A 14,830-nucleotide genomic window follows, 5' to 3' on the forward strand; every position below is an offset into this window, starting at 1 on the left:
AAATTCAACATTTTTCTCCGTAGAGAGCAGGCAGATATGTTAGCCACAATACAGTATCTGCCTGAAAACAGTTTAGATGGAGTGTAAGCTCAGCAAATACTTAATTTGTTTTCAGCATGTTTGTCAAAAACTGTGATGTGTTTAGACTTACAAATCCTATTTAAAGAAAACCAACAAATAACAGCAGTAACGTTGAACCTATACTATGTGAAAATGAACCTATGCTGATGATGACATTACTGGAGACTAAGCTACAATAACAATAGAATCAAATACAATACAATAAGTTTATCACATAAAACATGTAAATCAAATGCCTTATGTTTTATATTTTGAATACTTATACGCATATTGAAAAGCTTCATTGTTTTTTTCTCTTTTTGTAAACTACTGTTCAGGTATACAGCGCAAACGCTCCATTTATTTACCAATGGCTCCACCCGCTGGAGAAAAAGACTTAAGGTTTTGTATTTACATTTGACATTTAGTCATTTAGCAGAAGCAGAAGCTTTTATCCAAAAACGACTTACAAAGAGTTCAGGGAGCAATATGCGATATGTCTTACAGGATCAATAATACAATAGGTGCTAATAAAAATTACTAGTTTCAACAAAAGCAAGACCACCACCTGTCGAGAGAAAGAGAGAGGGTTAGTTTTTATAACATTTTATAAGATAAAAATGTGTTTGTTATTTTTATGGCTGCATACTCCTTTCTGATCATGGTAACATTAGTTTCTGCCAAAATACCATATATAGCTCAAATTTGTGTTGTTATATTCAAAGTAAAAAAAGGTCGTTGTTGTTTTGTTATCTTATATTTTATGGCAGTTTAATGGCAGTGGTGGCAAATTCCAGGTTACTGTGGTATTTTGTTTACCAAAGAGAACCAGTCTTAATTTCTTTGTATTTTTCATAAAAAACGATATAGGCCTAAGCATTATGCACAAAATATATATTTTTTTTATTTGACTTTATTTTTTTCTACTTCGGAATAAACAAGTATAAACATAAAAAGGGGAAATTCACGTCTTAAATATGATTTTAAAAACATTAATGATTTAAAAAAGAACTTTTTTTGCAAAACGTTCATGACGTCATCAAAACTGCGACTACGGCGGGTGTTTCCCTCATAGCGAAAGTGAAGCCGGTGATAAGCAGTGGACATAGAAAGCTGCCAAATAAACATGGAAAGAATTCTGTGTGAAATTCACGGTAAGTCCTTTACTGCAGAGCACAACGAGTTTGAAATGATTTGTCCTACAAGTCTAGATTTGAAAACCCCTGTAACTGATGATGACTGAATGGACAAATGATAAGTTGTGTTACTCAGGCGGCGCATGCATGTTGAAGACTGGTGTGAAAGACGGACCGAGCAAAGGCAAGAGCTTTTATGTTTGTACTGTCCGTGTTTCAACACCCTGCAATTTCACACTGCCTGCTGAGTGAGTACACAGAGACATGCATGCTGTATCCTCGATCAGACAATGTCATGTGTTTTATTGACACATTTGTATGAAAATATGCTGGTTTTGGTTTATTTGTCGGTTTAGGATTCCCCCATCTCACTGCCTTCAGCATGAGGACTCCATTGTTGAATTACAAACACTGATGTATAATGACAAACAGGACAAACACAAGTAAATATTACAAAAACAAGTAAAAGTTTTCAAGTTATCTGTATGGCTGCGGTCACTGAAGGTTACTTGTTTTTTCTCCTTTCATATTCAGGTTGTTTTATCGCTGCACAATGGGAAAAACAAAGGGACAGAAGTGGTGCGGGTGTGTTCCATGGAAAGAGGTTCACAAATTTACATAAAATAAAAGTTTAGCATATTTACATTTTGAATAAGACTTGAGAAAGTCTTGAGCATATTTGTGTTAATAACACATGTTCTTGCAGAAAGATCCTGAGAGAAGAACTGATTTATCAGACAAAAGCCAACCCTCCATCCTCCCTCCAGTCAGAAACCCTTTCAAACTCGCCAACAAACCGGACAAAACCCAATGTAGATCAGATCCAGACAAGGAACTGCATAAAGAAGAGGTCAGACAAGACAACACGCAGGTGAACATTGAAGATCATGAAAAGACTGAAAATGAGAGTGGAAATGCCAAAACAACTGAGACAGAAAGAAGGATTGAGGGTCAAGGTGGATTGAACGGTGAGGAAGGAAACGCTGCCGTTTCAGATTCCTGGAGGGACAAGAAGCTCCCTGCTGGGATGAAGATAAGGAAGAGAGTGTCTGATGATGAGAGACACAGGGAAGCGGCGGAGGACACAAAGTGCCCCGAAAGTCCAAATAGTCCGGAGGAAAGTACAAGTGTTCAAAAGCTGGCAGAAAGTGTGAGTGAGTCTTGTAGCCTCAAAGACCAGCAGGGGAAGAAGACTACAGCAGCAGGTAGCTCTTCTCAAAGTGCTTCAAAGAGCTCATGTGGACTTGATAAGAAAACTGCAGTAGAGAATGAAGCAGAGGACGATGTCATTCCAAATAAGCAAAGCTCAGATAAAACTCAAAGCAAGCGCAAACCAACCCCAAGCTCTACTCTACAATATTTACCAGTTTCTGAAAAACCGACATGTAATGGGGAGAACACAGAACCAAAGCACAGTCAGGAGAAGGGCCACAAGGGTGTCGTGAGCTCTCAGTTCGGTGAGTGGAGTGATGATGATGATGTTCGGGTTGTGTCTGTACATCCCGCCCCCCGGCAGAGTGCTCAGACTCCACCTGCACCTGTTCAGAAAACACTCACCTCTTACTCCGGGTTCCAGCCTGCTTCTAAAGTCAGAGATCAATCTGAGGACCCAGTCGCTATACACAGTCATCTGACAGCCCAGCTCAAGCAGAAGAAGGTTACTCTTTCTTTATTGCATTCTTATCAAATTCAACAAATGTATCATGACGGTTCTGAACGATTCTGAACTTTTCTTGTGTTTCTTAGGCTACTCTATCAGCGGTGAATGTATCTGCTCTGCCAGATAATGGAGTGCGATTGAAAAGTCAGGTGAAGGAGCTGGAAGATGCGTTGGAGTCTCTGAGTCTGACCACAGCTTCTTTGTCCGGTTAGACTGACTTAATTTCTGTAAGACAGGTTTCACACAGCTCATATACAGCGAGGGAAATAATTGTTTGATCCCCGCTGATTTTGTAAGTTTGCCTGGTTCTAAGAAATGAAGGGTCTATCATTTTTATGGTAGGTTTATTTTAACTGATAGAAACCAAATATCAGCCAAGAAATCAGGGAAAAAAATAATAAAAAGGTTATAAATTGATTTGCATTTCAGTCAGTGAAAGTGTCCTGTAACTTTAAGAAAGTACTCCTAAGTCAGCTTGTTATGTATATAAAGATGCCTGCCAACAGAATCTGTATCTTACATTTCAACTTCTCCACCACCATGGTCAAGACCAAATAGGTTTCAAAGGGTGTCAGGGACAAGACTGTAGAGCTGCACAAACCCTGAATAGGCTACAGACAGAAGCTTTGTGAGAAGGAGACAACTGTTGGTGCGATTCTTTGGAAATAGAAGAAATACAAAATAACTATTATCTTTTATTATCTATTATAAAATAATCTTTTTAATTAATGTTGTTTTGTAAAATTATATTGTTGTAGAATATGGTGTTAATATCAACACTGCATTTACTTTAAATATCAACTACAGTTGTCCAACCAACACATTTTCACTCTGCATTATCTCTGTACTATTGTCAGGCATCAATGTTGCTTATGCAAGCAGTGTGAAACAGGCCTAACAGTTACTCTTCGTTGCTTCATAAAATGTGATGAAATCCTTATTTAATTCTAGATTCTCAAGACAAAGACAAACCCAAGGTAGAACCGAAACCCACACCCATCCAGGCCAATCCATTTAGCCGACCTGGAGGCACCATGTTCTTGCCCACAGCTGCAGCCCAGGGGGCCTCAGGCCTGAGCCAGACCTACTCGCAGGTGTTTGGAGGTATCTGTTTCAATTGCATTCCTCTCCCAAATGCCATTTCATTAGCAAGTGTATGAAATGATGGTTTGGCTGGGCGTGTGTGCAGTGAATGCTCAGGACCAGGCCTTCTACGGGGGCCGGATGACTGAGAACAGACTGCTAGCTGTCCGCAATGCCACGACTGAGGCTATCGACCATCTGCACAACTCTCTGGAGTCCTGCCCTTCAGAGGACACGGAGGCACAGGATCCAAAAGGAATCAAGGCAAGTGCACATGTACAGTAGGGATGCGACGTACCTTGGTCTTTCATCCACGTTCTGATGGCTTGGCATATTAAAGTGTTTTTTCATTGTTCTAAGCGTATGTGAAAGGCAAAAAACTATTTTACTGCAATTCTCTTTATTTTACATGACTTATTTTATTATCTTTAAGCAAAAATCTGCTACACTGGCAGCTCAACAGCAGTTTTTGGTTTAGAGTTCATCAACATGCCAGCAAAATAAGCTTCTTGAAGAGGTTTTGCGCATCAGAGCATTTAAAATAACGTAATGCAAAACTTGCGATTGCTGTAATGTAAGTAAACGTTTGGTGCACGTAACACTGCAAAGTGGGAAAGGCCAAAGATAATATATTAACTAGGTGTGCTACTGCTATTGGATGAAATGCAATGCAAAATAGCTGCCTGGAGGCGCTCTTGCTATGACATAAATAGCTCTTTGAAAGGCCGCCGAGTGGCATGACTTTCGCTAAACAGACTTTATCATGGTGCTGTAGACGCTCTTTCTGCATGTGCTGGGTGGGAGCAACGCGAACCCGCTGCTTTCGTATGCAGTTTAATTTTCTGATTTGCTGTGCCAAATTCTGACATCACTTTAGTACGATGGGCATACAATAAAGCCAGCCCGTGTCTGTTCGTCAGCATTATACTCTGCAGCACATTTCTCCTTGTGTTGCAGGCAGCCTCGCTTCACTGCCGGACCACCACTCGCCATTTCTCGTGGGGATGGGTTTATCTATCACAGACATGCAGACAAACACGGACAGAGCAATAATTTAAATTCACTTACACGTATTGAACCGTGGAGGTCGTACCGAACGGTCCAAAATTATATTGAGAATTGTGGCATCCCTAATGTACAGTATTATTCTGTATTATCCCATCCTGTGTAATGCAGGATATATGTGATGTGCACGTTTAGTGACAGTGGCAATATGATTTTACCTCGCTAGGTGGAACTGATGCCCCATCAGAGGAGAGCTCTGGCATGGCTGCTATGGAGAGAGACACAGAATCCGTGTGGAGGAATTCTGGGTAATTCTCAATTTAATCAACCACAACTAGAAAACTGTAATGAGACATTGTTTACAAAACTTCGTTTCAACCAGTTCAGGACATTTTGGAATGTTCTGTCACAATTTTTTGTTTCTTAAGCTGATGACATGGGCCTGGGCAAGACCCTCAATATGATCGCTCTCATTCTGTCTCAGAAGAAGAAAGATGGAAAAATAGAGGAATGGATCTCGAAAAATGGTACTTATCCTTGAATCATTGCCCACACAAACTCCAAAGTGTATGTGCAGATAGTAAATAATGATTTGTTGTCCTCAGATTCAACCCTTGTGGCCTCTCAGGGGACATTGATCATCTGTCCCGCTTCTCTGGTGCATCACTGGAAGCTAGAGATTGACAAGCGTGTGAAGAACAATCGACTCAGTGTGTACTTGTACCATGGCCCCAACCGACAGAGGAGTGCTAGCGTGTAGGGTGCACAGTTGCTGACACACCAGATATATTTGTGTGATATCTTTGGTCGTTTAGAAAATGTATTGTGGTTGGTTTTGATTCATAAATGGAGCTTATGACAACACTCAAATTGGGGGACTCCACCCTTACGGCAGTGCTTAAAGGAATAGTACACCCAATGATGTCAATTGTAATTAGTCTTCAGATTGGAGTTTCTATTCTGTAGACAAAAACTTAAAACATCACCCTCGACAATGACAATGTCAGTTTGTGGGTGTGGTTTTAAAAGCTTGCATATACATACTTTGAGTTTCTATAATAGATCGCTTATTCTCTCATCAATCTGTGTCCACCAGCCTTGCTGAGCATGATGTGGTGATCACCACATACAGTCTGGTCTCCAAGGAGATCCCTGTTCAAAAGGAAAATGCAGAAAAGCCTTCTCAGGATTCCGATCATGTGGTATAAAATGTTTACTTTGGATACTTTTGATAGATTTATTTAACCAACACTTTTAACTAGATGTACATTTTTGTTTGTTGTTGTAGACTTCAAACATGCCTCCCCTCTTGCGCGTTGCATGGGCACGCATCATTCTTGATGAGGCCCACAACATTAAAAACCCTAAAGTCCAGACGTCCATGGCTGTGTGTAAGCTGCGGGCCAGATCCCGCTGGGCTGTCACCGGAACCCCCATTCAGAACAACCTGCTGGATATGTATTCACTGCTGAAGTACGATCATATGGTGACCCTTCTCATTAGCTCATTTTACTTCCTGTGAGGGGCGGAGCTCGCCTTTGTGACAATGCTTTAAACTTTGAAATGGGTCTGATATATATTTTTAGTACTGTCGACATGTGCTGTGCAGATTTCTGAGATGTTCTCCGTTTGATGAGTTCAAGCTTTGGAAAGCTCAGGTGGATAATGGCTCAAAGAGAGGAGGGGAGAGATTGAACATTCTTACCAGAACACTGCTGCTCCGAAGAACCAAAAACCAGCTGGACTCTTCTGGCAAACCACTGGTACACGCACACACTCGCATACAAACTAACAGCATGCCTGTGAGTTTTTACCAGTCCCAGTGAACATATGCCTAGCCTAGTGGTAAATAAATCCTTTGTGTTGCTGTCGAAGGTTTGTCTGCCTGATCGCACATGTGAGGTCCACAGGTTAAAGCTGTCTGAAGATGAGCAGGCCGTGTATGATGTTGTATTTGCACAATCCAGGTATACCACCATCCAGCCTCGCATCTAGATGCGTATTTTGTAATTTCTGTAGATTTTTACACGTGATGTTGAAATATGTATGGCTTGTTTTGTCCTTTTATAGGTCCACACTACAGAACTATCTTAAAAGACATGAGGGAGGAGAAACTAAAAAGGGAGACCATAGTAATCCCTTTGAAAAAGGTAAGGGCAGTTTGTTGTACCATTCATTAATGTTATGGACTCAAGTACTTGGTCATACTTTTGAATGCATCTTTGTTGCATGTGATAAAAAAAGTGATACCAAGTGTTCTAGGTGACATCACCCACTTAAAGCTTATTTTCGGTACTAGTTTATTATTACAGTTAATACAGATCAAGGGGTTTGTCGGAGTGTTCATTTATGATTCCGGGGTAATCGACAGCTGGTTTGTGTTTTAGTCGCTCGGGAGTTTGGGATGTCTCAGCAGGGCACGCTGTCTTCTTCAAAGCAGCCTCAGGCCTCCAGCACCATCCACATTCTCTCACTCCTGCTGCGGCTTCGACAGTGCTGCTGTCACCTGTCTCTGCTCAGAAAGGTGACGGTCTCTCTCTCTCACACATACACACTCACTTTGACAGACATCAAGGACTTGGGGTCTGGCTGGTTAACATGATCACATTAGCCCCTGCTGGTAGCTGCTGTAACTACGCCATCTGGTGGAGACTCCATGTGGGTAGTTGACATGACATGGGATTTTCACTGTCACACAAGATAAATTGAGATGAGGCAAATCTCAAAATTGTCCCATGATGTGACTGTCTTTAAGCATAAAAATGTTAATGAATACATTAGGCATTATTTTCATAAGTGTCTATTCTTGAAAATGGCAATCATTTTAGATTTTAATATACCATTGGACATTTTAGTAAAAATGCAAAAAAATCAGTGAAAGAGTTGACAAAATTATTCTAAACTTCAGACTTCACCCTACATAAATATGTGTATATTTTCTTCAGAAATTGTGTTTTACAAAAATAATTTTTACTGTGTAATAATTTTTACTGTGTATTCGTAAACTACCCATATATAGTTGTTAAAAATACCCAGCATTCTGACAACATAAGATTTGAAATCACAAACTTTCAGAGGCCAGACCAAGCAGGTCCCATTTGAGATGAATGGAAGTCCTTTCAGATAGTTTTCACTTGGTGACCACTTCAATTACAAAATGTTGTGATCGACAGACCCTGGATCAGTCAGAGATGCAGGGGGATGGTGTCGCTCTGTCACTAGAAGAGCAGCTTTGTGCTTTATCTCTGTCTGAGCCCACAGACTCTGACCAGAAGGACATGGTCTCGCTGAACGGTAGCCGCTTCCGTTCAGAGGTCTTCCAGGAGAGTCGTGAAAGCACTAAGGTGACCGATCACACATTTGTCTCTGCAAGCCTGTGCAATATATGCTCATGTATGTTACAGTATGTATTATAATATGCGTGATCTACCGATGTTGTTGTTTTATTTTAGATATCAGCCATTTTGACAGAGTTAAAAGTGATTCGAAAGAAAGATCAAAAGAGGTGCGTAACCTAGAGGTTTATATAAACCAACTATTTTAAGTATTTGGGTTTACTCAAAAATGAGAGTCTGTGCTACTTCGTGTACATTGTATACTCATTTACACTCACGTTTTTGTATTATTTATACTTTTCTTTTCAATGTAGTGATAGTAAAACTGGATGCACACTGTGTAATTGTAATTTTAAATAGTCATTTATGATTTTTGCTTTAAAAAGCATACTTCAAGGCTTCAATGGAGACTGCAGCTGTGCACATAATTCAGATTTATCATTTCTAAGCGATTTATCATTTAATTTTTGATATTCTAATGTTTTCTTAATTGGTTGGCAGTGTGATTGTGTCTCAATGGACCAGTATGCTGCACATTGTTGCTGGTCACTTAAAGAAAATGGACCTTACATTTGCCGTAATTGACGGCACGGTCAATCCCAAACGCAGAATGGATCTAGTAGAGGAGTTTAACACTAACCCTAAAGGGCCGCAGGTATGTGTCTCATTCCGTCACTTTGAGGTCAAAGAGTGTTATTGATTTTCATTGATTTATGATGTGTGAAAGAGTCTGTAATCGCAATCACTGGTTTAAGTGTTTTGCCCACCTAAATAATGAAACAATGAGATGTTTTGTAATGTAGGTGATGCTGGTATCTTTGTGTGCTGGAGGTGTTGGTCTTAATCTGATCGGAGGAAATCATCTTTTCCTAATGGACATGCACTGGTGAGATGTTTTTTAAAGATTGAATCATAAACAGTGTTGTAACATTGAAGATCTAAATCCTTTCCAACTCGTTTGCGTTTTTTGAATGCTGTGACGACAGTGTTATAGGGTACTCTGCAACTACAGACAGACTTGTTTACCCAATAACTTTAGTTCTCCTAGAAGGGCAAACTCGGTTCTCAGGTCTGAATGTTCTTGTTGTGTTAATGAGTTGTGCCTTTATTCACAGGAACCCAGCACTTGAGGATCAGGCCTGTGATCGAATATACAGGGTGGGACAACACAGAGACGTTACAATACATAGGTGAAGATCAGAATTTATGTCTGTTTTAAGGGATAGTTTTATACCAAACCTGTTTAAATGTCTTTGTTCTGTTGAACACAAAGAATGATATTTGAAAGAATGTTAGGAATTTTGAGTTCGGAGACATCATTTACTACCATAGTACCATCATTTACTAGGCCACCTCTGACTACCATTCTTCCTACTATGGTAGTCAATGATGTCTCGGAACTAAAAATTGCTTATTCCTAATATCTTCCTTTGGGTTCAGCAGAACAAAGTAATTTATACAAGTCTGGAACAACTTGAGGGTGAGTAATTGATGACAGAATTAAAATTTTGTGGTGAACTGTCCCTTTAAAGGCCAAACACTAAATTTGTAACTGTGGATAATGTGATGTGGTTGAATGTCCCACAGGTTTGTTTGTGAAGGGACAGTGGAGGACAAAATCTCATCTTTACAGGAGAAAAAGAAGGAGCTGGCCCAGAAAGTCTTGTCTGGAACAGGATCATCATTCACTAAACTGTCTCTAGCAGATCTCAGGGTCATCTTTGGTGTGTAATATACATTGTCAGCCTGATTTTATCTGTTGTTATATTTAGTTTTGCATTTCTTGGAGAAATGTACAGTATATTCAAACTTCATATTTATTCCAAATAAATTGATTGATTCCAATGACATCTGTTTTTTGTATTACATTATAACATTATAATTATAGCAACACTTAAAGTTTAACTTAATATGAGATTGTGGGTATGTTGGATAGCACAAGAACCAGTTTTAGTAAATGTAGTGTATGCAGAATGTAGTCATAAATCTAGTGTTGGGGACAGCAGAGTTTGTTGTTTTGTTAAAACGATCATGAGGAATCAATTGTACCTCGATAAAGATTCAGATTAAAGGAATAGTAACCCAAAGAATTGAAGTTCTGTCATTTAACTCACCCTCTTGTCCTTTCAAGCTCGTATAACTTTCATCTTCAGAACACAAAATGTAATCTGAAGCATGTTGGTATCCGGACCGCAGTGTTACCCATTGACTTGCGTTGGTTTTGTGTCCATAGAATAGATGTGAATGGGCACTGTTGTTGTTTGCTTACCAACATTCTTCAAAATATCTTTGGTGTTCTGCAGAGGAAAGTCATATGGGTTTGACATGACAAGAGGGTGAGTAAATTATGACAGAATTTTCAGTTTTGGGTGAACTATCCCTTACTCTATATGGGGTTTGCCCTATCATGTCACAGCAAAGTCTACTCCGTTAGTGATAGACAGGGCGGGACGAGGACTTGCTGAGGTTTTGTCAAAAATAAGTAGTATGGCGAATAGCGAGCATCAGTGACACTGCTAATTACGGTTTAAATGTATTTAACCTGAGCAGCACGGACTTTTATTTTGATAGCAAGGCAAAATTAAATCTATTTTATAGTTTACGTCATGACATACACGAATGCAAGTGTAAATTTTCACGGTAATATCACAATTATCAGTGGTTTCATTCTCTGGTCTAGAGAATTTCTGCACCAAACTCGAACGTTTTGTTACAGTACATTATTGTCCGTAATATTTAGCCCGAAAATACGTTAGTTGTCTCATCTCGACTGGTCCTTCCTACGCGCAAGTCGCATTCGTTATTTATGGCACGTTTCCTCGATGTGTGGATATTGAGGTAGGTCATATTTACTCTCTCCTCCCGAATGGCGCATATATGACAGCTATGAAGAGCGGGGGTTTAGTCCACAATGTGTCAGACTCACGAGCCCACGCTTGTGCGTGTAATGGTCATCCCGCGGCTCACACCACGCCCAGTGTTAAGCTACTGAAGATATGTTAATATACTGATCGGGACGTTTCTTCCTGCTTTATTAGTTGTGGGCGCAGTAGTCAAAGCTGATCTCATTTTAACCCTTGAAACGTTGTTTTCCTTTCGGTTATTTGAGCTGACAGCGATTCTATATACAGGAGCTTTGCGAATCACTAACGTCCGTCAAACAAACGGAAAAAATCACGTTTTCCGTTTGCAGTTATGCAGATGCAGACATTTATGTATGAATGACAATAGCAAAGATCGATATTGTTAAATCCCATGACCACTTTCTGTGTTTTGGATCACCATTCAAATCTCAAATCATAAATAGGTTGGATGTTGTGAGAGAATTCAAAAAGCACAAAAACAAGACACAGAGAGGCATCAAGCTTTTGAACTCATTTATTTCAGGGAAGACATGTCTTTATATAGTGAACAATAAGACACCTGTTAAAAACAAATAAGGTATATAAACTATATGGAAGAATAGTGTACAATAAGACACCTGTTATACCAAATAAGGTATTGAAAACAGCATGCCAGAATGTTTAGTTTAGAATAAATCCCCTTCCTCCACATTTATCCAGCTGTCCGCTGTGAGCAGTAAAACCATACATAGGCTACACTTATTCAATCATTTATGTGGGCTTTATAAATCTATGGGAAAAATAAATCGAACAGATATGAGAATAACCAATTTAACTCGGATTCAAGATTAGTCAGTTATATTCACTCCGTCTTTCAGTATGGACTTTCATTTACATTTAGTCCTTTAGCTTTTATCCAAAGCGACTTACAAATGAAGTAAACAATAGAAGCAATTGGAACAACATGAGATGCAGCAAAAAGCGTAAGTGCAGAAAAATTGGTCTCAGTTTGTCGGGTGCAGTAAAACTTGGTTACGTATGTCAAAAGTCTCCCTCGCCTGTTTAACATTCTAAATACCGCTTAGAATAAAGTGTTTGATGCCATTCTGCAAAAATGACAAATAATTTTGTAACTGTGGTTGAAATATTTAAGGTGTCTTTATCCCATCCCCAACCAACTTAAACGCAAAAATAATATCTTAACTCACGCAGTGTTTTTCCATTGTAGGGTTTACAAAGCGATGATCATTTAGTCCACTCCGCGATGTCCCACTCTTCCAAGCCTCGATCCCACCCATGCGGATTTTGTGACAAATCCACTCCCCAGCAACGGTCAACTACGGTCAGCAGGCACCAGCGCATGCACACTGATGCGAAGCCCTACAAATGCCCATACTGTGACAAAAGCTTTAGCCTTTCTTCCGGTTTGGTTTTGCACCGACGCACCCATGCTGGGGAGAAACCTCATACCTGCCGGATCTGCTCCAAGACCTTTATTTCATCTTCCCACCTGGCAGTCCACATGCGCTCACACAATGGAGAAAGAAAGTACAAATGCAGTATATGTTCCAAAATGTTCATGCAGTCGTCCCAGCTTTTGTGCCACAAGGCTACCCACTCTGGCGAGAAGCCCTTCAAATGCTCCGACTGTAACAAGAGCTTTGGCCGAGCCTCACACTTGAAAACCCATCGGAGGCTCCACACAGGTGAAAAGCCTTTTAAATGTGCACAGTGTGACAAGGCTTTCACGCAGAAGGCTGGACTTGTAATTCACATGCGCTTGCACACAGGCGAGAGGCCTTATAAATGCGACAAGTGTGGGAAGGCCTTCCGCACATCAGCCCACCTGCTTAACCATCAAGCTCTGGAGTTGGGTGAGGGCAGGTACATGTGTACCACATGTCACAAGGGCTTCAGGTCAGTGTCAATGCTGAAACAACATGAAAGAAGCCACCAGAACAGCGGGACGCTCTGTTGTAGCGTGTGCTCGGGTGCATTCGCACGCTCCTCTTATCTGCAGCTGAAACTGCACATACGCAACGGAGAGCAACTTTATCATTGCAAGGTTTGCAACAAGATATTTATAAAGATGTCCACCTTTGAGAAACACTGCAGAATGCACCAGAAGCAGACGGATGCAGGAGAATCGGAGAGCGAAAATGAGGAAGCTGAGCATGATCCCCCATTTCAGCCTTATGTCACCGATTCATCAAAATGCTCGAAATCAGAAGTCAACACGCGTTCTAAAACAAGAGCCAAAATTAGGAGTACAATGGAAAACTAATTTCTATGCAGCTTCATTGTCATGTACAATATGCAGTGTATTTATACGTAACATGTTTCGATGTTCATCACTGCATAGAATAATAATGAAGAGCTGTCTTCACGCAAAGATTTATGAGTCTTACTGAGCTTGACATATGAAAAATATGTATTTTTCACCCTCTGGTGATGCTAAACAGCATTCAAATTATAAATACTAAAACGTACTGCTACACATCGAAATTAAGTCTGTAACTATATAACGGTAGAAGTCCAAAATGATGCATAAAATCCATGTTTACTGTTTTGCAATATGTCTATAAAAACAGTTCTGTGGAATGTCGCATTAAAAAGACAATTTAGTGCTATACTGTTGTCAGTTTAATCCCTTTGAAACCTTTATATGATTAAGATTTGTGGTGATTCAAGTTGTGCACTTCTGTTTGTATAAATGCAACGCAAAAGGGCTGTGTTTTTAGCTAAGGTGGGGAAAAATGTATGTAGGGTAAAAGGTTTTGTGTACATTTATAACAATTTATTTTTTCCATATTCTAACAATTCCCTCTAAGTCTGAGACCTGTATTGGGATCATATCAAGAGTGATAACATCAGATGGGGTGGACAAACAGTCTTCAGGTAAGAGATGAAGAGAAAAACTCCTCCTGTGCAATTGGTCTGCAAAACATGAATGAACAGTTTTCATTTCAGTATGAAAGGTCTCACTGCAGATAGCTGAAGTCTAAGTCGTATGGCTGCTCACAGAACGCAATCTTTGGTCTGTAGTCCGAGGCCTGGCATGGAACAACAGGCAGGCAGGCGGAGGATAGCCACTTCCTACCTCCATCCTTCAGGCATGTGCCAGCAAAACTAACTCCACCGTAAACTTTCTGTGCTGGGGCTTATCCGACAGCATTTCCCTATTGAAGCCTGGCGCCAGATATGAGGCACATTAATTTAAGCAAAAAAATAATTATTAATTCTCTCACATTACTTTATTAAGGCATTTTATACTCAACCACATTATTTAATGCTTTCTTGACAATTTAGGACTTTTAATTGCGGAAGTATTCTTCACCTTGCCAATACAAAATTGAATTGTATAATTAAAAAATGAACCTAAACTGCAAGTGTTACAAATATATTATAAATATATAAAACGTGATTGTATACTATACTAAAAATTGAAGGCTCTCACTCACAAAATCCTTGGTGTAAGGGTTGCCAACTTCAGCAAACAAATATAAGGGACACTCTTGGTTCTTTAAATCAAAATAAAGGGACGCTCAAAATATTTTTTCTGCAGTATGTGACAAAACAACTTTTTTGCCTTTAATAATATGGAAATTAATAATAGATGTAAACATATTTGTTTTACTTTACCTATTTATGTGTTATATACAGTGCCCTCTACAATTATTGGCACCCCTGTTTAAGATGTGGTGGTGG

The 14,830-nt window shown here is 39.8% G+C and overlaps 2 protein-coding genes across 3 annotated transcripts; both read left to right on the forward strand.

Moving 5' to 3' along the window:
* Nucleotides 1-1,118: 1,118 nt before the first annotated feature.
* Nucleotides 1,119-10,363, forward strand: ttf2 (transcription termination factor, RNA polymerase II). 2 transcript variants are annotated; one of them, XM_079463997.1, is made up of 23 exons: nt 1,119-1,214; nt 1,333-1,444; nt 1,553-1,639; nt 1,731-1,800; nt 1,903-2,853; nt 2,943-3,063; nt 3,808-3,960; nt 4,046-4,203; nt 5,171-5,252; nt 5,373-5,471; nt 5,550-5,700; nt 6,041-6,146; nt 6,233-6,417; nt 6,554-6,707; nt 6,820-6,911; nt 7,015-7,094; nt 7,332-7,468; nt 8,118-8,288; nt 8,397-8,449; nt 8,781-8,934; nt 9,083-9,165; nt 9,395-9,469; nt 9,867-10,363. In XM_079463997.1, exons 1-23 carry the CDS (start codon nt 1,187-1,189, stop codon nt 10,009-10,011), a joined length of 3,447 nt encoding a protein of 1,148 aa, XP_079320123.1. In that variant the 5' UTR covers nt 1,119-1,186; the 3' UTR covers nt 10,012-10,363. The 2 variants fall into 2 exon arrangements, with proteins under 2 accessions (XP_079320123.1, XP_079320124.1); XM_079463998.1 differs by having other exon boundaries at nt 1,132-1,214; nt 1,333-1,380.
* A 517-nt stretch (nt 10,364-10,880) lies between these two features.
* On the forward strand, nt 10,881-13,751 carry LOC306898491 (uncharacterized protein). Its single transcript, XM_079463999.1, has 2 exons — nt 10,881-11,117; nt 12,351-13,751. Exon 2 carries the CDS (start codon nt 12,387-12,389, stop codon nt 13,404-13,406), a length of 1,020 nt encoding a protein of 339 aa, XP_079320125.1. The 5' UTR covers nt 10,881-11,117; nt 12,351-12,386; the 3' UTR covers nt 13,407-13,751.
* The last annotated feature ends 1,079 nt before the right edge of the window (nt 13,752-14,830 follow it).

This window comes from Barbatula barbatula (genome assembly GCF_947034865.1).
Source record: "Barbatula barbatula genome assembly, chromosome: 9".
NCBI classification, from domain to species: domain Eukaryota; kingdom Metazoa; phylum Chordata; class Actinopteri; order Cypriniformes; family Nemacheilidae; genus Barbatula; species Barbatula barbatula.

Excerpts from the sequence above, each read along its gene's own strand:
- LOC306898491 (XM_079463999.1), top strand. The coding sequence starts at position 12,387 with ATGTCCCACTCTTCCAAGCCTCGATCCCACCCATGCGGATTTTGTGAC.
- ttf2 (XM_079463997.1), top strand. The coding sequence starts at position 1,187 with ATGGAAAGAATTCTGTGTGAAATTCACG. Across the intron at positions 1,215-1,332 it reads AATTCTGTGTGAAATTCACG|GCGGCGCATGCATGTTGAAG; the intron begins GTAAGTCCTTTA and ends TGTGTTACTCAG. Across the intron at positions 3,961-4,045 it reads CTACTCGCAGGTGTTTGGAG|TGAATGCTCAGGACCAGGCC; the intron begins GTATCTGTTTCA and ends GCGTGTGTGCAG.